Here is a 26541-nt window from a genome sequence, read left to right as displayed (position 1 = left end):
CTTATTGCATTACAATTCTTAGAATCCTTTTTGCATAGTGCTACCGTAAGAGTGCACAGCTTTCTTTGCTTGATACAGGGAAGTCTTGCAAGCATATACCAGTAATTTCTAGTCTAAAATGTTATTTGTAAATTTACCTAACTCTTAAAAATGGCTCTTTTGCTGTTTGTGAGGTGAAGAAGCTATTGACATATTTAACTAAGAGTTCTGCCAGTTCCTCAAGTTACCTAATACATTTAATTATTTCAACCCGATTTACTTTTAAGTTGCACAATACGTTGTTCTAAACAGAAACTACAATTGTATATTAAAGTCCCTTCTAGATAGTTTGGCACCATCCCAATGAAGGCAAGAACCCATTAAGTGGATTGTTCTTGCACTTGCATTTAATCTTTACCTTTAGGTAAATTAACCTGTTGATAGATTTTTTTTAAAAAAAAAATAAGGCTTTTAATTTCTTCTCTCCAACCTTACTGCTATTCCCAGCAGTCATTCCTTCACTCTATTGCTGCCAATACTGAATTAATGTGCATTCTCTGTGCCTATCTGTAAAGCAATTTTTATTACCTTGGCATGGTGATATCTGGAAAATCCCTGTCAGTGGAATTGCAATTCCTAGCCCAGCCTTCAGCCCAGGAAATGCAATAATTTCTCAAGGTCAGGGCAGACACATCAAGTCTTTTGGGATGTGGATTGGCAGTAATGCAACAAAACACTTAAATAGGAGAGGAGAAGATTAATCTTAAAAATGTTTCGTGACTTGGAAGGTGTTGAATAATGTGATGGATCAGTTTAGCTCTTTATGAAGAATTGGTGGATTATGTTGTGACACAAGAACCAGCTTTCTCCTTAAGGCCCTGTTCATGGAAGACAATCTTACTCTGCTACAAATGATCACCAAAGAAGGAGAAGAATAGGACGGTAGAGACCCAAATGTGAAACATCCTCCCCTTGGATGTTTGGCTAGTGGCACCTACAGTGGATTGGAGAAGATCAGTCTACATCCCAATTCCAAAGAAGGGCAGTGCCAAAGAATGCTCCACCTACCGCACAATTGCGCTCATTTCACACGCTAGCAAGGTTATGCTTAAAATTCTACAAGGCAGGCTAAGGCAGTATGTGGACCGAGAACTCCCAGAAGTGCAAGCTGGATTTCGAAAGGGCAGAGGAACCAGAGACCAAATAGCAAACATGCGCTGGATTATGGAGAAAGCTAGAGAGTTCCAGAAAAACGTCTACTTCTGCTTCATTGACTATGCAAAAGCCTTTGACTGTGTCGACCACAGCAAACTATGGCAAGTTCTTAAAGAAATGGGAGTGCCTGATCACCTCATCTGTCTCCTGAGAAATCTCTATGTGGGACAAGAAGCTACAGTTAGAACTGGATATGGAACAACTGAGTGGTTCAAAATTGGGAAAGGAGTACAACAAGGTTGTATATTGTCTCCCTGCTTATTTAACTTATATGCAGAATTCATCATGCGAAAGGCTGGACTAGATGAATCCCAAGCCGGAATTAAGATTGCCGGAAGAAATATCAACAACCTCAGATATGCAGATGACACAACCTTGATGGCAGAAAGCGAGGAGGAATTAAAGAACCTTTTAATGAGGGTGAAAGAGAAGAGCGCAAAATATGGTCTGAAGCTCAACATCAAAAAAACCAAGATCATGGCCACTGGTCCCATCACCTCCTGGCAAATAGAAGGGGAAGAAATGGAGGCAGTGAGAGATTTCACCTTCTTGGGCTCCTTGATCACTGCAGATGGTGACAGCAGTCACGAAATTAAAAGACGCCTGCTTCTTGGGAGAAAAGCATTGACAAACCTAGACAGCATCTTAAAAAGCAGAGACATCACCTTGCCGACAAAGGTCCGTATAGTTAAAGCTATGGTTTTCCCAGTAGTGATGTATGGAAGTGAGAGCTGGACCATAAAGAAGGCTGATCGCCGAAGAATTGATGCTTTTGAATTATGGTGCTGGAGGAGACTCTTGAGAGTCCCATGGACTGCAAGAAGATCAAACCTATCCATTCTTAAGGAAATCAGCCCTGAGTGCTCCCTGGAAGGACAGATCGTGAAGCTGAGGCTCCAATACTTTGGCCACCTCATGAGAAGAGAAGAATCCTTGGAAAAGACCCTGATGTTGGGAAAGATTGAGGGCACTAGGAGAAGGGGACGTCAGAGGACAAGATGGTTGGACAGTGTTCTCGAAGCTACGAACATGAGTTTGACCAAACTGCGGGAGGCAGTGCAAGACAGGAGTGCCTGGCGTGCTATGGTCCATGGGGTCACGAAGAGTCGGACACGACTAAACGACTAAACAACAACAACACCTACAGTGGTATAGTAGTAGTAGCAATAAACAAACAAACAAACACACCCTGCCATCTGGCTGGGTTTCCCCGGCCATTCTTTTGGTGGATTACATACTTCCCCAGCCTTCATAGGTGTTGATATTATATAAGACATCCATAGCATTTTCCAAAAATGAATAAATAATTGATTTGAGAATTGGCTTTATCTACTTTATATGTTTGTAACACACCCTAGGGTCAAGAATGATGAAAGGCAGTACCAGTATAAGAGGATTTTAGCAAATGATATTTGCAACAATCAGCTGAGTGACCCCAGTACCTCTGAATTCATGTATTGTGAGCAAACGCTATGCATTAATGATTGATTTAGGTTTAAGAAGGATGTAAATTTTAAGTAGTATCTGCAATAACATATACTTACACCTGTACATAAATGAAAGCCATTGCCTGTGCAAAACGTTGCTGAGGAAACATCCACATCCAAGCTTCAGGGGTGAAGAATCAGATAATGGGCATCCTTCTTAACACATAATGAGTGCTCTCAGCTCCAAGCTCCTATTAGGAGGAGACAGGAAAGGGAGGTGGTCAGGTGGTGATCAAGGGAAGAGGGCTTTGCAAGCATATGCCTCCACCTTTGTTTGAAGGAAAGGAGTTAAAATACTTATTAATACTCATTACCGCAAGCTTGTTGGATTTAACACACACACGCACACACACACACACATTTTCTTTGTACACATTAAAGTAGACCTAAACTACTTTGCTTAGGGAATGACATTCTGCAGAAACAGAGCTTCCTCGAGGAGTAAGTTATCATAGTTAAAGAAGAATGTTCAGTGTATAGCTAGCGGCCTATAAACAAAATAAAAAGCAAGTGCCAGGAAACTGTGGGAGACTCCCTTGGCCTGTGAATAGCAAAGGTACTAGGGAATTTCAAAAATGTCTAGCTGAGAGCCAGAAGCTAAGATCAGTGCTTTTTTTCTGGGGGACGCAGGGGTACACATACCCCTAAACATTCTGTGAATCTAAGTTTGACCTCATTGAGGGGCAGTATTTTAAAAATGAGTAGGAAAATGAGAGTACTGTACACTTAAAACATTTTTTAAGAAAAAAAGCACTGGCTAGGATCAACGATATTAAGCATTTTAAAATCTCCTTAATTGCCTTAGGAATATGGGCTTGAGAGATAGATAGAAAATCCAAATATCAAGAGCCGCCCCCCCCCTCTCTCTCACACACACACACACACACACACACACACACACACACACACACAAACACACCACATAATTTTGTTGTAAAACTAAAGTAGAAACTCTTGGTATGATGTTGGATGTGAATGTGTCATGACTGAGAAGGGTGCAGGCTTGCTGTATAAACATTCTGTAGAAAATGATAGAATTTATTTTAATAATTATACAGGTTGTTGCATGTCACTCTGTTGCATATTGCATAGCTGTCAAGTTTTCCCTTTCCTCGTGAGGAAGCCTATTCAGCATAAGGGAATTTCCCTTAAAAAAAGGGAGAAATTGACAGCTATGATTATTGCTCAGTTTGTCTGTCTTGCACCATTTAAGGAAAACACCTTAATGGAAACTTTAGAATGAGAATGCATATTTCCATCAACTAGCATACTGCAATCTCTTTATCTGGCAGGAATTCAATGATTTAAACCAGACCTAGGCAAACTCGGCCCTCTAGCTGTTTTGGTACTACAACTCCCATCACCCCTAGCTAGTGGTCAGGGATGATGGGAGCTGTAGTCCCCAAACATCTGGAGTGCTGAGTGTGCCTATGCCTGATTTAAACAGCACAACCCCTCTAAACCAGGATTGTTTGCTTGGGAGCTTTCTTTTTCAGCTTATATATGAAATAATTTCATGTGCAAGTAGAATCTAGGCTAAATGTTATAGAACTGTCGTCTTTTTTTTAAGTTGAGTTTTTGTTGGATTTAGGAGAGGCTGGGGATGAATGGTTCAATAGCTAATTAGCTGGTTCCTAAGGCGATCTAAAGATTTATAATGCTCTGCACTAAATAGCAAATGAAACCACATTTCCAGTACTTCATTCCCACCTGATTTTGCACTTGTCTTTTTCAATAGTAAGTGGTGTTAGTCCAGATGGCGTTTCTTGAACCAATGTTTTTTTAAGCCTCCTTCTCCCACCCCCGCACCCTTTCTTAATAATAACATAAAAAACCTCTTCAGAGTAATGAAATACGTCATCTTGGCCTGAAGGAATGGGAGAGGTTTACCCACATCTAAAATTAATATTCACTTGAGCGAACACAAAATCCTGCACACATGTCTGAGTACAGTACAGCATTACAGTTCTTCCTCAAAGTCTTGGACCAAACACAGGTGAGAGTCTATGTGAAGGTGATGGCATCAGAGACTGCTCACTTTATAGCCACAATTGCATACTCTGTGTACTACCCAGGGAAACTTTTCCTAAAGCTGAAGGGCCTGGTTAGTATCAGCCCAGCAGATGTAGCAACAGATCACTGAGTAGCCCACTGTATTAGTTTTGTGAAGCACTTTGAGGGCAAAGTCACTCATTTCCATTCCTAATTTGATGCTACTGTTGAAGCAGATCTCAGGGAGGCTCCTTGAGTACTGTCTGGTCCAGGTTTGTGGGATCACTTTCACTTGGTTCGGCTTGCGGATATGGGTATGGGTTCTGACTATCTAGAGCAGGCATACACAAACTTGGCCCTCCAGATGTTTTGGGACTACAACTCCCATCATCCCTAGCTAACAGGACCAGTGGTCAGGGTTGATGGGAATTGTAGTCCCAAAACATCTGGAGGCCCGAGTTTGCCTATGCCTGATCTAGAGGAACTTTTGGGAGTCACATTGCCTTCTGTGCAACTGTCGGTAGAGATTGAAGTTGCTATTGTTTTTTGTTTTTTTGCAGTTTGATATTTAATACTGAGGGACGCGGGTAGTGCTGTGGGTTAAACCACAGAGCCTAGGGCTTGCCGATCAGAAGGTCGGCGGTTCGAATCCCCGCAACGGGGTGAGCTTCCATTGCTCGGTCCCTGCTCCTGCCAACCTAACAGTTCGAAGGTATGTCAAAGTGCAAGTAGATAAATAGGTACCGCTCCGGCGGGAAGGTAAACGGTGTTTCCGTGCACTGCTCTGGTTCGCCAGAAGCAGCTTAGTCATGTTGGCCACATGACCTGGAAGCTGTACGCTGGCTCCCTCGGCCAATAACGCGAGATGAGCGCCGCAACCCCAGAGTCGGTTATGACTGGACCTAATGGTCAGGGGTCCCTTTACCTTTACCTTCATTTAATACTGATTCCAAAGTACATTACTGATGCTTTTGAAATTAAACCTGATGGTCATGAGTTTTCTGTCTGTAGTCTCAAAACTCAGATGAACGATATTCCTGCACCTTGACATAATATCAGAATCATTTTTACAGATAAAAAATTCTTTTTAAAAAAACTATTAAAACTTTTCCATAATACAATAAGATAAAAGAAATTGGTATAAATAAAAACAGAGAGAGAAGAAAACAGAGTCCTGTCTCAAAGGTAGCTCTTAACCCTTGTCTCACCCAGAAAGTGGTGGACCCTCCCAGCTCTCACCTGGGAACTTTCCTTTCTTATCCCAATCTCTCATCCTGGGAGGTTTTACTTCCCCTGCCACTCACCCAGTGTCCTTCCATTCACCCACCGCCTTCATGTGTGTGTAATCCTTGGACTCCAAAATTGGCCCTGAGCAGAGGACACCAAATGAAAACAAAAAAGGGGTGGGTGGGAGAAAAGAGAAAGATATTGCCGTGGCTGATGTGCTAACCATCCCATACCAAGGTAAATCCTGTACTTGAGTGGTTGTCTTAGCAGAAAGAGAACCCCCCAGAATGGAGAATCTGTTGTAGGATTAAAAAGAGAAGGAACAGAGCTTTTTTCTTCTGGAGTTCTGTAATAAACTGCTACCTTAGCCATATACACCTTTGCTTCTTTTATTTTGGTCATAGTGCCAGACTCAGAACAAATTCAGACAAGCCTGCTGAAGCCTGGTAAACCAGTTCTCCAAATGGTACCCTGGCAGCCCCCTCTCCGTTCTTAACACCAGAACTACAATTTTCAACCTTCTCCGCTGTCTGTTCTTCTCTTTGGGACAACAGCTTGCTGAAGGAGCCCCATGAGAAGCAGGACCTCTTTCGCCACCAGGTTCTGTGGAATAGCCTTCCACAGTTTGACACTTTCCCTTTCACATGGGTTTCACTGTGCTTTTTGTTGCTAGCTTGCTGCTCTTTTATTGCTGATTTTTTGTGTGTGTGTGTGTGTGTGTACTGCGGCTCTTGTCTCTTATCATGAGCAGCCGGGAACCCACTCATCTTTGCCCTCTCATCATAGAGAACAAAGAAACCACAAAATGTTCTCTGTAGACTTGGTAGGTCATAGTCATTTTTCAGCTGCCTTTTTGTGTATTTGCATCCTAACAGCAAAGGAATTGGTCTGCCTTGTCCCAGTCATGACTTTTTTGGGTTGCCCAGAGTTCAGATCAATAAATGTTTATTCCAGGGGGTCCCCAAACTAAGGCCCGGGGGCCAAATGCGGCCCAATCACCGTCTAAATCTGGCCCACGGACAGTCCAGGAATCAGCATGTTTTTACATGAGTAGAATATGTCTTTTTATTTAAAATGCATCTCTGGGTTATTTGTGGGGCATAGGAATTCGTTCATTTCCCCCCAAAAAAATATAGTCTGGCCCCCCACAAGGTCTGAGGGACAGTGGACCAGCCCCCTGGTGAAAAAGTTTGCTGACCCCTTATGCCTTAGAAATTCTAATGAAAATATGGAAGAAGCTGTTGGTTGTCTTGGATGCTTGAATTTCCTGTTCAGAAGATAGTGATTCTCCAGCATGTCAACGTGCTTCTGAATCTATTGCACAAAAGGAAAAGTGTACAGATGTCTCTTTAAGGGGGGGATATTCTTCTTTTTAATTGTGTGTTTATTGTTACATTACTTTTTGTAGCCATTCTGAAATTGCCATGCAATCCATGAGTAAACTACCCTAACTTCAGCCATACAGTATTTTAAAAATTAAATGTTTTCAGACAGCAACCAACTTCATTCAACTGCTTAAATTTAAACTTGGCAAGTGTGTGTTCAGTAACTTTTTAATGGGGTCTACTGGTTTAGGGTGCAGTGGGTCGGGAAAGAATATTAAACATAGGAATGCGAGGAATTGGATTCTGAAGGAAAATATTCCTGTCTAGAAAATGCTGTCAAGTTTTGACTGGTTGCCGTTTGGTATTAACTTTGCAGAGTGTCTGAGTATAACAGAATAAATAGTTTTAAGTTACATTATTCAAGACTCTTCCCCCCCCCCCCGCTTTAGCTTTAGGCATTGAGGATTCCAAACCCAAATGGCTCTGAGAATCAGCATCCGGGGTTGCTATGGGCAGCATTCCATTGTGCATAGCACCTTCTGTTCGATATTAGTGATGAACCAATTAAATAGCTTGGCTGGCTGTACAGTTTCAGGCACTCTTAACAGCTCAGTAGTAGATAAGAAAGAGAAAATTAATGTTTATGGGTCCCTGTGGAGCAAACAGAATCTTAGCAAGCTATTAACAATCACAAAGCTTTAATGTTATGTACATTATAAAGATGTTAAATCACTGATAGCAGTCCCTTCTTCTAGATCAGGGTGACTAACCTTTGAGCCCACGCTCACCCCAGTGTTGTTGAACACAAATTCATTTGTAGTTAGCTTGGTCAGTGGTCAAGGACAATGCAGAAGTCATGATGCGGGGAAAACATGAAGCCAGCCAATGTCTATACTGTATACTTAAAAAGATTAAGGACCCCTGACAGTTAAGTCCAGTTGCGAACGACTCTCGCTTTACCAGCCGAGGGAACCTGCATTTGTCCGCAGACAGCTTCCAGGTCATGTGGCCAGCATGACTAAGCCGCTTTTGGCGAAACTAGAGCAGCGCACGGAAACACCGTTTACCTTCCCTACCTACTTGCACTTTGATGTGCTTTCGAACTGCTAGGTTGGCAGGAGCTGGGACCAAGCAATGGGAGCTCATCCCGTTGCAGGGATTCGAACCGCTGACCTTCCGATTGGCAAGCCCTAGGCTCAGTGGTTTAGACCACAGTGCCACCCACGTCCCTGTACTGTACTTAGCTCCATCCTTATTTCAGACATTGTGATATATCGGTATACCGTGATGTTTACCTGGCGATATATCGAGATGGTGAAAAACCAGCTATTGCGCAGCCGTAATTGTAACTGTACAGATACTTGGTGCATCCTTAATCCAGGTTTATTTTTATTCGGCAGATCATGTAGAACACTGAGACCAGTATATTATGGACAAAATTGTGCCTTTTTCATTTTAAACTTTTTCTTTCTTTTCCTCCCTTCTAGAAGCATTGCAGACCACCAGAACTTTGGAGCATGGCTACAAGCAATGGGAGCAATGACTTTGTAGTTCTGAGCAATGGTAACATCCCGACCAATGGAACTAGTCCTGATCTCCTTGCAACCAGTGATGGCAATGTTGCCGTCCAAAACCTCCCATCCAAGGAAACCACAAGAAGAAAAGTGAGTGCAAATGGGTGCCTTCAACTTAATGGCATGCTAAAACCATCGTTTCTGCCTGTAGATGACCAAAGAACTCCACAGGTATTATCACAGTGTTGTCGCCCTTGCCCATACCATCATCAGCCTCTAAATCACCATTGTAATCAGCAAGAATGCCTTTCACTGTCTGGCAATGCGGCGCCATCTCCATTAACTTCCTGCTGCCCAAACCTTCATACAGAATATTCAGCATCCGCTTGCCAAAAACATACACCCTTGTATCAGACTGCCTGCTGTCTTCAGTCCTCGCCCTCATTCTGTCTACATCATCAGTGGCCTGAACATTTTCAGCATCAGCCTGTGCAACAACATATAGCCAATATACGGTAAGTATATTCGAATTGTAGAGTTGGAAGGGATTACAAGGGTCGTCTAGTCCATCGCCCTGCAATGCAGGAATCTCAACATATGGTTTCCCATCCAATTTGAAACCATACCGCACCCTGCTTAGCTTTGCAAATGTGCTAGCAGTTTTATTGCTGCACCACTAGGAGGACAGTGGTTCTTTCCTATAGTGTATGAATTGTTATTTTTATATGCTTTCTACTTGTTTCACAATGTAGATAAGAGGTTTTAAAGCAAGCCTATAGTGAGTTGAATCCTTCCCACTATAGTTCTAGTGCATCAGACATGTTTCATCTAGAAGTATGTGCAAACTTATGCTCCCGTAGCCCATGTTGAATTAAAGATAGATGAGAAGGAGGTTTGGTTATTTTAGATACCTTACATAAGTCATGGCATATCCAAAAATTGTAAGTCTTAATGATTGATTGGCAAGATGTTGGGGTAGCAGAATTCCAAATTGACCCAAGTTAGTTGGTTGGGATTGTTGGTGCCCCTCTGAACAGGGATAATAAGGATCACTATTTGTTTATCTCACAAAGCTTGATTGTAGTAAAACAAAGCAGTTTACAATAAAGAATAAAACTAAAATCATCAGACTATTTAACCCTACAGACTACTGTACATAATTGTCTGGCTGAAGTGCAGTCTCTCATTTATGTATGAAGCCTTCTTTTGTGTTGATAAGGCAAGTTTAATCATCTTGGAATAATCCAAGTGCAATCCACTTTCAGTTTTAAAGTTTTGAAGTTACTAAATTTTGTAGTAATAAAGTCAACACAGCATATTATTTCACTACAAAAATAGTATTTTATTACTTATCACCCCAACATCTGCTACACATGATCTAAAACTATTTCTATCTTAAATATTTTCACATTAAGACATGCCAGGAGCTGGGACCGAGCAATGGGAGCTCACCCTGTTGCGGGGATTCAAACCGCTGGCCTTCTGATCGGCAAGCCCAAGGCTCAGTGGTTTAACCCACAGTGCCACCCGCGTCCCTAGACACACAGTATTTCATTGTTAATCATATATATGTAATATCTTATAGTGTGGCTGAAGACAAATCAAATTGAACATCTGACCAGGACAGTAGGCAAGCTGTGTCTATCTGCATATATGTATCTTTCAGATTACTGCAAGGTGGAGGTTTTTCTCTTGACTAGCTGACAGTTAGTTGCCTCAGACGATCTCTTGGCGTTTGTTAAAATACACAGAATATAAAATTGTAATGAGAATTGTTGTTCTTCAGCAACATCTTTCATGTCAAACCCTTTTGAGTTGAGCTAAACTAAATGCAGTTAGATCTGTGTTTACAAGGATTGTGATCTGTGGATTTTAACTTTTTTGATTCTTTGTACTCTTCAGTATGACGATCCTAAAGAGTTTTTTTTTAAAACAACAACAACAACACCAAACACTTGGTATTGGTAGGAAATGGCATTTTCATAACCAAAATGGACAGCACTTTGATCCCCACATGCATTAGGTATAAGGTGTTTTTGGAATGAACTCTATAAGAAAATACACACGAAATACGTAATGTCAAAATTTTATCTCCATTGTGGACGTTACTGGAAAGTTTTTTGAGCAGAATACTTGATTCCTCTTTAGACGGTGCACCAGGACTGAGCAACAGGCTCTGATCCATCTGCCCAATTCTTTTAGTGGTCCAGCCCAAACCAACATTGCACCGTGGCATCTGGCTCTGCCACCTGCTTAGCTATTTTATAATTTGGTGCTGGCATAGCCTTTTCAAACTTTTTCTGGTACTTTGGCAAGCTCTCCTATATCTCAGTTTCTGTTCTTCTTCTCTATACCCAGCCTGCTTGGCTTTCTTTTAGTATGCAGACGGAATCGAATCTACTTTTCTGGTAGTGCCCCCACCCCCACCCCGTGTAAGTTATAGTTAAATTAAGCATCCTTGGTTTGGAAGTTGAACATTGTGTGTTGTTCTATAAATATCCCCATCTTCTCTTATTTTTAAACCTCAGATTTATTAAATGGTGCTATATTTCAAAAATGGACATGAAATTGACTTTCCCCCATTGCATTAACGCAGATCAGGCATCCCCAAACTGCGGCCCTCCAGATGTTTTGGCCTACAGCTCCCATGATCCCTAGCTAACCGGACCAGCGGTCAGGGAAGATGGGAATTGTAGTCCAAAACATCTGGAGGGCTGAAGTTTGGGGGTTCCTTACATAGAAAAAAATCTAAGGTTTTTATGTTTATTTCCATTTTTAAATGTGCACATTGCCCTGCACAGAGCATACGGACCTCGGTTTTGTCCTGGGTACAAAAGCTGGGAAGGCAATTTTTTTAAAAAGTGTGTAGAACAGCCCTAGTTGGAAGTCATCCAGAACTGCAGTGTGCATGTTCTGACAGTGTAATATTAAACGCAGGTGTCCTTCCATTTTTGTATGACACATTAATTAAATTTAGTGTATAATGAAAGCAGCTTTCATTACTGTATATCTCCATATTGTTAACTTTAATTGGGAATTGAAAAGGGGGGCGGGGAGCAATATTATTACAGAAGAAAGATCTCTCTACAAATTTAAGGAAAAATTGAGACTTGGCAAGTAACCAGTTTGGCACAGCAGGTCATAGCAGGTTTTTCAAACCTTCTAGAGCTTAGCATTTGTCAGTGACCTAACATTAAAAGAATGAAGTGTTGATTCTTCGTGTTGATGAAGTGTTCGTTTAAATCAGTTTTTAAAAAGTGAAGAATTGCTCTTGCTGTTTTTCAGCTGAATTGAATTTGGCATAGGATTTATCTTTGAATTACAGAAACACTAATGAATTTGAAATAACTATGTACACTCAAATAAATGTAGTCGGTTTTGTTTCGAAAAGTAAAGCGGACACTACAAAGCTTGATCTCAATAACTCACTAACTTTTTTGCTTTGTTATATTATGGAGTAGTAGACAGCAGGGACATTGTGTCCCTGTTTGCTGCCCTGGGTGGGCACATGCACCAGGGGATGGGGCGGGCTGGGGGTGGGGCGGGCTCATCCACTGGAGCCCAGATGCCGGTACCCGTCTTCAATGATGCTGTGGATGATGCTGTGATTAACCGCAGTTCCGGGACAGAAACATTGGAGATGCTGCGCCTGGACAACCTACAGCCGATCTCAGCATCGGAGAGGGGCTCCCAGAGCTGTGGCCGATCGCAGCATTGATTCCCAACATGCGAAGCGCCCACTGTCGCTTCTACAGCCCACTGGCCAGAGCTCACATTCCCCATGCCAGCTCAATTTACCAGGTCCTAGCAGCTTGCCAAAAGAAAAAAACTTTGACTTTGCTTTGTTTTTTGAAAAAAGGCAACCCTGGTGAAAGGGTGGGTTTTTTCCCCAAATGAAAAAATAAAAATACCCCCTTCCTCTCTTTTTCTTCATCTCGCTTTCAAAGATGGTGGTGGTGGTGGTGGTGTTTATTGCATGTTTCTTATCCTTCAGGTTTTGGCAGATTAGGGCTGGGAATAAAGGTAAAGGGACCCCTGACCATTAGGTCCAGTCGTGACCGACTCTGCGGTTGCGCGCTCATCTCGCATTATTGGCCGAGGGAGCCGGCATATAGCTTCCAGGTCATGTGGCCAGCATGACAAAGCTGCTTCTGGCAAACCAGAGCAGCACACGGAAACGCCGTTTACCTTCCCGCTATAGCGGTTCCTATTTATCTACTTGCATTTTGATGTGCTTTCGAACTGCTAGGTTGGCAGGAGCTGGGAATATACCTTATTAAAACACCACACTTTCAAAACAAACAAACAAAAAAACAAACACAGAAGCTGAAGGAGAAGGGGGGGAGAAAGTGAGTTAAGATTTTGTTCCCCATCCTATAGGCACTTCAGGATTTCCAACCAGTCCCCCAGATGAGTTTTTTGTTTGTTTGTTTTAAAAGGAAGGAGAAGGGACTGCAGTTCTGTTTCAAGCAGCCGCTTCTTGCCCATGCGTGCAAAACACACACGCACACCACATTGTCCTAAGTTCCTTAGGGTTCTCACCTCGGCTACAGAACTTCCAGCACAATTGCTTGAGGCCTTCTTTCTCCCCATGTAATTTAGTTGTGTTTAACCAGAAGCTCATACTTGATAAGTTCACAAAAGGGCTAAACAATTGGTGTAATGGATTTGGGACCCTTTTAAATTGTATTTGTTTGTTCCTGTAATAAAACAATGGGTCTAGCAACAATTGTGGCATTCTACTTCTGCAACAGACTTCCACTTACAAGGGAACTTTTCCTTCCTCTCCTCCCCCCATGCCCCCCAAATCTGCTCTAGATAGTTGGAGGACCCTCCAGAGCAGACTGGTGAGGCACAAGGGGAATTGGGGTAAGGGAGTCCCTTTGTATCTGCTGGCATGACATTGAAGCTGGCCATATATTTTTACCAAAAGTATATAATCTTATAATCCCTTTGGTACAATGGCCCCCAAACAGGAACAAACAAAATTTCAGAGCTCACATCTACTCTCCCAAACAGCCTCAGCTGTTACTCTAGTCATAAAAGAATTGTACTAACTGCACACGCAGCTTGCAGTGTTGGGAAGGTGTTGGGAATGGTCATTCGGAGATTCTGGTGAGGTGTCATCAGCATGTAATCAATGGAACTTCTATTTCTCCGTAACATTTGAAGCGGGAAAGGCCGTAGAAACCCAAACTGATTCTGAATTCTGATAAGATGGAGTATGTGAGTGGTTCTCAAGGCCACTCAATTGGTCAATTGCCTTCTGGTGATAGTCTGGCAGTGCTTCTGGATGCATCTCTGTTGCTAGAGGCCCAGGTGACCTCAGTTGCCAGGAGTGTCTTTTACCATATTTGGCTGGTGAGACAGCTATGGCAGTTTCAGGACTGTGGTAGCCTGACCACTGTTGCAGTATGTACATCACTGCATGAATGCTATTCAAAGAAGTGCAAAAGCTGCTTGCTTTGGAATGGAGGTATAGTGTTCTGCAAAATAGTATTTGTTTCTACACCCACTCTCATTTCACATTGTCTTGCCATTCCCCTCCCCCTCTACGGACAAAGTAAAAAGGGGACTGCCCAAGAAACTAATGCCCATAAAAGCTGTGGGTTGTTTGTATGCAGTGCTGTGCAAGCAGTGTTTTTGCTTGTACGAGAGGATGACTTCTCCTCTCCTCTCTCCTCTCCACATGTGCCCCAAAACCACTCCAGAGAATCCTGCAACCCCCTTCAGCAGATTTTGAGGGTGCACAAGGAGTTTCAGCAGAGAGATGAGAGGGAAGTTCCATTGCACAGGTGTAATGGCAACACTGGATACAATCCTATGTTTCCCCTTGTCCACACAAGATTGGAACAGGTTTTCCAGTATCTCAGATGCCTTCAGAATGACACATTTTGTACTCCAGAAACTTCTGATCTATGGGTTCTCTGGAATGTCAGTGCATCAGTGACACTTGCTAGGCCTGCCTAGCTCTTTGCTCAAATAAATTAGTCGCAGTCAACATTAATTTAGAAAGTTTGTTCAGGCTTTATTAATATCTTTCCACAGATCCCATTTTGCTTATTTAGTGTGCATATGAAAGCAATATGCTGTAGTTTCATTAAAGTGTTCCCCATTGCCTTAGGTTCTATGCAAATATACCACACTGTATTGAAAACCATTTCAAAGTTAATGTCTGGCAAGTTAATGTCTACATACAGTCTGTAGAGGCTAAATTTTCTTAGTTTAATAAGATAGCACATTACATAGTCAACCTAAGGCTTTGTTGTAATTACTGTCTTTTTAGAACCAGAGTTCTTTGCAGTTTCCAAAAGGGTTTTGTAAATTCTTGCTTTGGCCTCTGCTCCACAATCCCAGAGTAGTTACGTCTTTTGACCTTTAGAATCTGGCATTTGCAAATGGTAGCAACAAAATGTTTGAAAACTCATTTCCCATGCCCTTCTTCCCTCACCTTCTAAGAAACAGAAGAATATTCAGTACTTAACCTAGTAATCTGTTAGTCCTTTGAACTGTAGCGTGCAAATGAGATAATTCATATAACAAGAATTTACCTCCATCCCACTGTTAATTATGAACAGTACTATTTCAGTCCATTTTAAAGCTTGCAGCAAGTTATGAACAAGCTATGCTTGATAGTGCTCAAAATGTACCCTGAATGAACTGTGAGTGTCTTAATTCACGGACAAAAAGCCTGAGTTATTTTGGGACGTAGATGAATAGCTTTCAAAACACTTAAGCAGCAAGACCCCAATTCTTTAAAAGAATCAGGATAATTAGAGTCCAGACTCAACAAGGGTGTCTGCTTTTCAACATTCTTGAATGTGTGCAAGTGCTGAACTTTTTATTTTTCTGAAGTTTATTTATGGAACATGAATGTCAAATATTTGCATAGTTTCAGATGTATATTGGGAATTAGAAAGGTTACTCATGACTTCATGACATTTTGGTTGGTTCTAATAGAGGCATTACTTTACTATAGATCTAGGATTTCTCTCTCTCTAATGGATAATCTACAAGTCTTCCGAGACTATAGCTTCCTCTGATCGCCCTCCTTTACTTAAGGGCTCTTAGCATGACTGCATATAATTTTAGAAGTTTACATGCTAATTTCTCAACTAATCATAAACCAATTGCATTTTACCGAATGAACTTCTAACACAGTGGCGCTATGAAATTTGTTCCTATGATGCTTGAAATAATTGTGTTCCACTATAAATGTGAGTAGAACATGCAAGGACCCAGCCACTGTTGTTGGCTTGTTCTAGTTTTTAAAAAATACAACGGTCTGCCTTCAGGACAAAATAGACATGGTGGCAGCAGGCCAGAGTTTGAATCCCCACTCATCTGTGAAGCTCGTGGGGCAACTTTGCACCATTTGCAGTTTCTCAGACTAACCTACCTCAAAGGGTTACTCCAAGGATAAAATGAAGGGGGGGGCTTCTTGGACAAAAGGTGGGATATACATGTAATAAATAAAATGTAAATGTATGTAGGAGATTTGAACTTTGGGGGGTGGGGGTGGGCAGTTGAGTTGAAAGCTGAACACTCCACTCCTCTCTAGTACTACATTTCACTCCGCAATTCACCAACTATTGTTCCTCTTCTGAGACTCCAGAAGAAACCCATACCAGGAGAAAAATCACTGCTAGTTCAGCACAGTCTCAAAGCATCATTTCAGCAACACTGACTAATTAAAACATTATTTCAGCCATGCTGACTTAATTAGATATGCTGTTAGTCTCCTTTGTTACTACCCTGTTTTACACCATCAGCTATGCATAAGTGCTCAATCTTCCATTCTCTTTGAAGCTTCTGTAGCATGATTTGTTGCATTCTCCCATCTCCTGATGGCTCCAATATGCTGTCTTATCTGTAACATAACTCATTCACTCCCTTCTATCATGTCAAACATGGCCTTGTTTTCTTTCCACCCTCCCGTGCCCTGGCTGAACTGTACAAACAGGCTCCCACTAGGTGCTGGGGCGAAACTACCTTGGCTCCCACAGTGAGAGCTGCGGCAATTTCACCTGGCGCCCCGCAAGCTGAGGCCAATGCAGCTTTTCCCCCAACATCGCGGTATATCGCCAGACTCTGATGTTTTGGCTGGTGATATACCCCAATGTTGAAAAGCTGATACAGTGGTACCTTGGGTTAAGAACTTAATTCGTTCCAGAGGTCCGTTCTTAACCTGAAACTGTTATTAATCTGAGGTACCACTTTAGCTAATGGGGCCTCCTGCTGCCACCGCACCGCCACTGCGTGATTTCTGTTCTCATCCTGAAGCAAAGTTCTTAACCTGAGGTACTACTTCCAGGTTAGCGGAGTCTGTAACCTGAAGCGCCTGTAACCCAAGGTCCTACTGCCCAGCCCTGTTGACTTGGGGGCTTCTCCAGCATGTCCCTGGAGTAGTTTTAAAAAATCCTTTGAGGGCATTTTCTTAGTTCTCTTCTGTGTTCTTTGTCCCAAGCCTTTTGGAATGGCACAGAAATGTAAATAAATGTAAATAAATACTACTGTGTTTGTATCTGGTAGTTCTCTAAATCTTCAACTTTTGCTTTAAAAGATTAAAAACAATTCTGTGTGCAAATCTCCCTTCCATTTGACTGCTAAGTATGCACTTTAATGCTATTGAATTTTATCCCACTTCTGATCACTTGCTCTCCGTATTTTTATTTTATTTTGGTTCTTTCCCCACACATAAAATCAAATGCTGAACTAACTGGCATTTTCTTTGGACGTAGCCTCAAATCTTTCTTTCATTTTTGTTACAGGTAGGTAGCCGTGTTGGTCTGGGTCGAAGTAAAATAAAAAAATTCCTTCAGTAGCAGCTTAAAGACCAACTAAGTTTTTATTTTGGTATGAGCTTTCGTGTGCATGCACACGAAAGCTCATACCAAAATAAAAACTTAGTTGGTCTTTAAGGTGCTACTGAAGGAATTTTTTTATTTCATTTTTGTCTTAATGAAGACACCAGATTAAAGGAAATAGAGGTGTTTTTCCCCCCTAAGCAAAGAAAGTAGGTGTCTAAACTAGCTAAAGAAATTTAATAGCTAGGTGTGTCAGGAGTGAGTCAACCCCCATTACTGAATTTATAAGCAACAGACTTTTTAATACTGTTTGTGGCTAAGCATTGCACATGCTTGGTAAAAACTACTAGTAGAATCTAGATCTCCTTAATGTTGATGTTGGGTTCCTACGGTAGTTCCTATGAAAACTGAGAGAGAAATAGCAGTAGAAAAAGAGGGAGGGATGTATAATTATATGAGCAAATACAGCACAACCCAAATTTTCCAAATGACCTAAGTGACATCTAAGTCATTCAGATATGTTTGGAGAGTACAAATACTACTTTATGATGATTTTGTTGACTTAGGCCCAAAGAGTAAAATGTCCAAAATTAGGATTGCAAACTCTTTTGAAGGGGTATGTGTGTTTGTAGGGGAGTTGCTTTGTACAAGGTATAGATTTAGCTAACATCCTTCAGGCTGTTTCTAAATTCCATCTCTTAAATAGCAATGTTCCAAAGCTGAACTACTTGATTCATTTTTAAAATCCAAGACAAGGCAAAGCAGCAAACTATAAAATGGCTTATGTCAGGGGTTGCAAGCTGGTGCCATAGACAGCTGCAAAGGCTTTTTACTGGTGCCCCTGGGCAGATGCTGCAGACTCTAAGCTTTAATTATTTCTTTTTGAAAATATTTCTAGCCCTTGAAGAAAGAAAGTTGTGGGGCAAAAAGTGCAGGTATCATTTAACTGATTTCTGTGAAATGAGAGTGAGTACTGTGGCCACCTTGTATATTTTTCCTGGTACTTAGGAATGTGGCCTGTTGCTATTAGATAGCAATAATATCAGGGAGTGAGTGAGTGTGATCGTGATCGCCACAATTGGGACCAGTAGGGCAAAGCTGACTTCCTATGGTTTCACATAAGGCTGCCAGGGGTGGCTGCCTCTCTAATTTTGTGTTGTACCACACACATAACACACACACTCTCTCTCACACACACCAACAGCTGTTATGTGACTGGTGCCCCAAGCACTCTCTCAAAATTTGAAATGACCCAAAAAGGTTGGCGACCCCTGGCTTAGATCCAGGTGACCTTGCAAATCACCACATCCAACATGACCCTTTCCATTCCCTATGCTCTTACAGAGGGCCCCCTTCTCTATGTTCCAACTATTGAACCTTGACTGGTGGGAATGGAAGAAAGACCTTCTTCGTGGCTGCATCTAATATATGTGAACTCTTTGCTCCATGAGGCATGGTTGGTCTCCTCTATGTTCAAAATCTTTCTGTTTAAGCAGGCTTTTTAAATTATTTATTCAGTACCCTTTTTATCTGATGCTTTTGGTTTGTCTCCTGTGTACCCATCTGGTTTGTTATATTGCCTCGGTTTTTATATTGTGTTTTTAATAGTTAGGTGCATGAGCACTAGAAAAATATGGGATAAAAATATGTGTATACCGTGTTTCTCATATTATAAGACATGTCTTATATTTATTTTTTCCTCAAAAAAACACACTATGGCTTATTTTCAAGGGATGTCTTATTTTTTTCCTTCTCCTCCTGCCGCGGCTGGCATTGCTGCTGTGCCTATCACTATGCCTTATTTTCGGGGTATGTCTTATATTCCTTGAATGCTTAGAAATCCTGCTATGGCTTATTTTATGGGTATGTCTTAAAATATGAGAAACAGGGTACATACAGTGGTGCCTCGCTTAACAAACGCCCCGTAAGACAAAATTTTCGCTTAAAGAAAGGATTTTTCTAGCAGAGGTTGCCTCGCTAGACAAATTCGTTTTACAAAAAATTCGTCTAGCGAATCGCGGTTTCCCATAGGAATGCATTGAAATTCAATTAATGCGTTCCTATGGGCAATTTTTTTAAAAAAAAAATTCAATGCGTTCCTATGGGATTCGCTAGACAAATTTTTCGTTATAAGAATAGACCCGTGGAACGAATTAAATTCGTCTAGTGAGGCACCACTGTACATCAAACCCCGCCCCCCACTGATCCATAATGCATGAGTGGCCTTTTGAAAGCCTTAGACCAGGCACCCCCAAACTGCGGCCCTCCAGATGTTTTGGCCTACAACTCCCATGACCCCTAGCTAACAGGACCAGTGGTCAGGGAAGATGGGAATTGTAGTCCAAAACATCTGGAGGGCCGAAGTTTGGGGATGCCTGCCTTAGATGCTATGACAAACATTTGTAATATTTGGCATTTTTTCACAAATATCTTGAGAGTTTATGTGTAAGTGCATGTGTTATCTTTTGGAAGGTCTCTGCATCATCATAAAAACATTTAAGGGATACAGTACTAGGAAACACGCAGCTTGCGTTGAGTTTTCAAAACTGTAGTTTGGATACAGTAAAGAGAGAATTAGTGTTTTTAATGAGCAACTATAATCATGCATATGACTATCAATATTCACCCTTCATGTCTCTCCTCTTGTGCAGTTTTTGTCTAGTGTGATTTTTGCTGAATTGTTTCAGTTTCCTCTCAAAGATATTAGTGACCTTAACCTTGTGATGCTGCTTGAAATAGGAGGTGTAATGAAAGTATAAAAATAAAGTGTGTTGTGGAAGCAACTATGTGCCAAAAATGCTGCTGAAAGCCACTTGGTCATCATTTAAGCCAACTATTATTCAATTTCATTTCGGTTGTGGAAAGGATGTGGACAAGGCAGCACAAAAGAATTTCATCTTATGAAGTATTTAGTAGTAAAATGCCTGCTCCAAATTAGATGTTGGCCTGTTCTCAAATTGTGACTCACAGTGATATTAAACTTTTATTGTCTTTGAATATTTCAGAACCTTTTATTTAGCTAGCCCAGCAAACGGTATCTTTTCATGAGAGGCCTGAAAGTGGGGTTGGGGGAGAACATTATATGCAGAAATGTGTGCACCAAAAGGTGTTATGTCTGTTAGGGTAAAGCAGATTTGGGCAGGGTTGATTTGGACGAGAGAAGAGCCAAGAAGGCCCTTTCTTTCTACGCTGGCTGCTTTCCTCCTGCAGACTTCCAGATGTGTGCATTTACTCTCACAAATGTGCACCTGTAATTGCTAGAGGGAAAAGCAGTTGAGGAGGTGGAAAAGTTGCAAGTAAAAAGATGAACACCTTCCTTTTCTGCCAAGCATTTGACGTATAATTCCTGTGCTGGGATAGATGTGAGGGATATTGGTAGTTCTATCTTCTAATTACTTTTATCTTGCCTTACATTATTTTAAATAGCTGTTACCTCTCTTGAAATACCATATATACCTGCTGGTTCCAAAACTGAAGACAGAGAATGTCAGAAAAAAATAATTGCAGTGGGCAATGCTCAAGGAAAAATAAAGATGCACAATCCTTTCAATTGCAGTATCTGATTCCCCCCCCCCTTTTAAAAATATGAAATGTAGTGACAGCTGGAAAAACGGCGATCTGTAAATCATTTCTAGTAAATTCCATTTGTTCCAAAATCCAAAGCTTAAACACCATTTTGGATCCCAGCAAGACCTCATCCATTTATAGTCAGTTCCTTTGATTTTCGTGCCAGAGACGAATAGCCCTAGTGTTCAAAGGCTGCCAGGACTTTGTAACAGTCTACAGTATTTGGATGATATAGTAATGCATAGATCTCCAACATTTAGCTTCAGTGCTAGGGAGGGAGTAGGGAAAGGGGATCTGGTTTAACCATCAGTCTCTAAGAGAGTAAAGAATGCAGACCCATTACCAAAATATGATACAGGGAAGGGAACATTAGTAAAATCTTAGGTAAGGCTAGAGGCAATGCAAGCTGGTCTAAGATACAAATCCCAGTATCATTTTTACTAGCACAACCAATGTACCAGTTTCTAGATTAGGCTACTGTAGTCACGTTTCACTATATATTTGACTGCACTGGTGGTTTTCTATTAGCGTAGGTAAAGCTAAAGCTAAAGGTACCCCGGCAGTTAAGTCCAGTTGCAAACGACTCTGGGGTTGCGGCGCTCATCTCACTTTACTGGCCAAGGGAGCCGATGTCTGTCCACAGACAGTTTTTCTGGGTCATGCATGACTAAGCCGCTTCTGGCGAAACCAGAGCAGCGCACTGAAACGCTGTTTACCTTCCCGCCGGAGCAGTACCTATTTATCTACTTGCACTGCGTGCTTTGGAACTGCTAGGTGGGCAGAAGCTGGGACCAAACAATGGGTGCTCACCCTGTCGTAGGGCTTCGAACCGCTGACCTTCTGATCAGCAAGTCCAAGTGGTACAGTGGTTTAAACCACAGCGCCACCCGTGTGGCAGGCAAATTTAAGAAATACCGTAACTTGAAAATTAGGGACTTTGCAATGATATTGAAAGACAGAGTGGCAGGATCAAATTGACAATGAATGGCACTTTGATACACATTTGTCTTGAGTTTTTCATTGTTTTTATTGGGTGAAAATGAAAATGAGTGCTTTTCCCTGTAACTTTCCTGCAATTGACTATCTATATTGCCCACTTGGTGCGAGTCAGGCTCCCTCTGCTCCAAAGGTTTGTCATAATGAGAGCTACTTTTCTTTAATTACAGCAAGATTTCCCTCTTCCATGCTGTATATATCCAAGGACCTTCAAATACTGGGATTTTTCACATTCTGTTCAACCAGAGATGGAAGTACCTCCCCCCATCCCGCATATTATTGGGCTACAGCTCCCATTTTCCCCCTCCGTTGGCCATGCTATCTGGGTCTTATGGGGAGTTGGAGCCCAATAACATCTTGAAGGCTACGTGTTCACCTTCCATGAACTCTTAGCTACAGTAGAAACTCATTTTGAACCAATTAATCATATTGATGAACACTGGTGCAATGTGAGTAACAGTGTTGTGCTTAGGGAAATGTAAAATAGCTTGAAACTATTGCAGAATGTCACTGTTAACGAATGGAATATAATAGAGTTGACACTTCCCAAACCTCTTTCCAACATGAGACCATAAATATAAAGCTTCAATTATAACAATTTATTTTGGATTTCCATTACTTTCACTGACTTCAACATACTGGAGCAAAAGACAAAGTTAGAAATCATTTGAAGCCAACATGACTGACAGGAAAGCTTCTGTTAATATGCACCCCAAATATGCACCCATTATTAAGCAAGCTATAGCATCCTGTACCAATTTTGTGCTCTATGTATACTTGAACCCAATCAGCAGAACCTTGAAGAAATACAGGCCTATTTATGAGTGACAAGACACAAGGTGAGAAGAAAAGTCATGTCCATCCTTTAGGCAGAGCCGAGGGGCGCAATAAAATTGGATGCTTTCTCTCAGAACTACTAGCCAAGCATATGAAGCTTTAACTGTGGCACTGTATACATTTAGAAGAGAACATTTGTTCTGCATTTGTCAGAAGGCCAGCATCCTGAAATAATCATCTGTATTGAACTGTAAGTACTTAAAGTTCATGTATCAGCTTAATATGCACTCATGACTTAAATTATATCTATAGTAGTATCAACCTTTATTTTTTTACTCCAACTGTCCTGGGCAAGTCAGTTCAGTATCTGCAAATGGAAATACAGATTGTTCCTGTTTTAATAAATGTCCTGTAGGGTTTATTTATAAAGGATGAATACAATATGGTAAATAATCGAAAATCATAATACAGTAAATACTGTAAAATGCTGCATTGCCTACCGTCCAGGATGAGTTCCTGTTCAAAATCAAAAGCATAGAGCTCCCATAGAAAGGGAAGTTTTAGCATCTTCTTCTGGCGGATTGTTCTCCCAGAGTGATGCTTCTATGGGGGTGATCTCTTTCGGTATCCTTTTCAGATCTGTGACATGGAGCCTTTCTGTGTTGGCATGCTCTGCTTTCCTTTTCCAATAGTTTATCAGTCAGTTTGTTTACATCTACTACAGGGCAGACAGGTTAGTCTGAATACAAGTGTTTAAATGTGAAGCTTCTCCCCCCCCCCACAAAAAAAACACCCTGAATTCATTTTCACCAACATCTAAGTTGGTCAGGAAATGGCTGCTCTGCAAATAATACAATTTCCCTTTTACTTCATCTTGAAAATGATGTTTTGCCAAAGCAGTCTTCTCTCTCATCATTCTGAATGTTGAGTTGGTTTACTAACTTAACCTTGAACTCTCTTCATAGCATATAATTTAGAGAGTGAATTTATTAAGCAGAGCCAGAGACCCAACTTCTGTTCTTGAGCAAATTAAATGGATTTCTTCAGAGACCATAAGCTATCAGTGAATATCTATGCCAGTATTTACCGTATATTCCGGCGTATAAGACGACTGGGCGTAATGACGACCCCCAACTTTTCCAGCTAAAATATAGAGTTTGGGATATACTCGCCGTATAAGAAATACGACCTGGCGTATAAGACGACCCCCGACTTTTGAGAAGATTTTCCTGGGTTAAAAAATAGTCTTATATGCAGGAATATACAGTATTTCTTATGCCATACTTGGAGGAGACCCTCTGAAACGAATGGACTTAAGTCCACTGATTTCAATGGGCCTATGCTGAGTATGATTTTATTTGATATAGCATTTAAAAATAATTCACACATCTTTCTGGGAAACAAAGACATGAATCTGAATAATTGCAGCACTGCATTTTGTTTTCAAAAAGCAGGAACCACCCTTACCTTTCCCCAGCAATACTTCAAAGCAAGCCACTCTTAAAAAAAAAGTTTGAAAAGCTTTTGGTGACATGGCATGCTGAAAGTGTTTTTTTAAAAAAACAAACCTTTCTCTCTCTGGATATGCCCAAAATTGTTCTGGAGTGATCCCAGCTTGCATCTATGTTCCCTTTTCTACCAACTCAGTGGCTTTAAGCATATTCGAGCTGCACAAAAGCGATGATTAAGTCCTTCAAGTATGAAATGTTAAAGGTCACACCTGCTATCAAACTGTTTTGTTTCCAAAAGCTGTGCACCAAAATGAAGCCCTGCACTGTAACCAATACGTTGCAGCTGTTTTATGACGACTTTATTATGTTGTTTAGGAACATTATCCATCTTTGACTTCAACAGTCTTTTCTGTTATGCCAAAACATAGAAAGGCATAGCAAAATAGAATTTTCGCGCTGCGTTAATGGATGATATGCAGAGTTTTAAAAGTTTTTTTTTATGCTCCACTTTTGGTTTGTCAAGAACACCTTCCCCAAACTGCTTTGTGGAGAAGGGGAAACACTCCTGACTCCTCATAAGTTGGGGGTTAATGCAATTTATCCACACATTATCCAAATGTTATCAAAAAGTGCATTCCAAGCAGGGCTTGGTACAACATTGCAGTATAATCAATTCTATAGAATGCCTAATTAAAGCAGTGATAAAGCATGACTAGGTCCCCACATGCCTTGCCCTAGATCCAAGTGTAGGCATTTTCTGTTACCGTACATACTGGAGAAATGTGTATATTAAAGACTGAAGAAGATGGAGTGCATAAGACTGAGGCTCATGTGTTTAAGAACACACTGCTGTTGGTTGCATTGTCAAAAGTGGGCCACTATGTCTATTGTGATGGTCTTTGAATTCATAGTTGCTTTTCATAGTTTCATAAATAGCATTATTATATAGCAATTTTGAAAACTCTTCTTTCAAAACTAGAAACATAATACCTTCCTTCAAATGAACTTTTATTGGAAAAAACTACCGTATCCACCAACTCAGTAGCTTAGGAGCAAACAGAAGCACCTTTTTGAGTTGACCTTGAATGTGAAGTAACCTTTCTTTTTTCTTTTTTACCTGAAGCCATGGCTTAAGTTACTTCTGAACATCTGTTTGTTATGTTTGTCATGTCCATATATCTGACATTTTTCAGAGGATTTTCAGCTTTCCCAGGGGGCCCTTTTTTAGCCATCTGATTAGAGTTTGGAAACCAAAACTTGAATTGCTTTTTCTAAATCAGAGCACGACCTCTTGTTTGTTTGTTTTCTTGCTTGCTTGCTTGTTTGAAGGGAGCAAACAGCTCAGAACTCTTGGCCACATTCTCTTACTACAGTAATATTAGCATATTTGTACTTAGGCATCCAAGTAAAGAAAATGTGTATTGTATTTTGGTGTGTACATGAGATATTTTCATATTTAATGCATATCAGTTTAAAAGCAAGCTGCTTTCTAACATCTAAGAATAGAGGTTTTTTATTTCCTGTTTGTTTCTTTCCTGTTAGCCACGAAAATCAGTGTTGTCTTAGGTATGATCTTGACTTTGGAAATCGACTTGGGAAACATTTCCAGAATAGATTCTGTAGAAAGGAAAGGAAGTACTATGGATCATCGCCCCCTCCCCCCCTTTTCTATTTTAACTTGTAAAATTTGCCTTGGTTTTGCAAGCTCTTAATGACAAAGTACATCTGATATAAAGGGACCACTGACCATTAGGTCCAGTCGTGACCGACTCCGGGGTTGTGCGCTCATCTCGCATTATTGGCCGAGGGAGCCGGCGTATAGCTTCCAGGTCATGTGGCCAGCATGACAAAGCCGCTTCTGGCAAACCAGAGCAGCACATGGGAACGCCGTTTACCTTCCCGCTGTAGCGGTTCCTATTTATCTACTTGCATTTTGACGTGCTTTCGAACTGCTAGGTTGGCAGGAGCTATCTGCATCAAAATACTAGCACAGTATAGATCCTTGAAAAGCAAACTTATTAGTTTAATCCCTTCGCTGCCTCTTGCTGATCTCCATAAATATGTTGAGGGGAGGGGAATTATTGGGCATTGGTATATATGTTATCTATCTAAGATTATTTTTCTTTTTGATTTTCAGGCCAGCCAGAACATTAACGTGGCCAAAAAGGTAAGATGTAGTTTCCTGTGAATTATTTCCATGCTTT

At 41.1% G+C, this 26541-nt stretch overlaps 1 protein-coding gene across 3 annotated transcripts in view; it reads left to right on the top strand.

Moving 5' to 3' along the window:
* The window catches only part of DISP1 (dispatched RND transporter family member 1), an 82819-nt gene that overhangs the window by 38322 nt on the left and 17956 nt on the right, over positions 1–26541 (top strand). For all 3 annotated transcript variants that reach the window (XM_088666660.1, XM_088666663.1, XM_035111411.3), the window contains 2 exons: positions 8713–9254; positions 26475–26504. In XM_088666660.1, the coding sequence (XP_088522786.1) occupies positions 8713–9254; positions 26475–26504 (572 nt within the window). The remainder of the gene's footprint in view (positions 1–8712; positions 9255–26474; positions 26505–26541) is intronic.

This window comes from Zootoca vivipara, chromosome 3 (genome assembly GCF_965207765.1).
Source record: "Zootoca vivipara chromosome 3, rZooViv2.hap1.1, whole genome shotgun sequence".
NCBI classification, from domain to species: Eukaryota; Metazoa; Chordata; class Lepidosauria; order Squamata; family Lacertidae; genus Zootoca; species Zootoca vivipara.
Note: the sequence above shows the minus strand (reverse complement) of the source record. Positions and strands in the feature narration are given on the sequence as shown.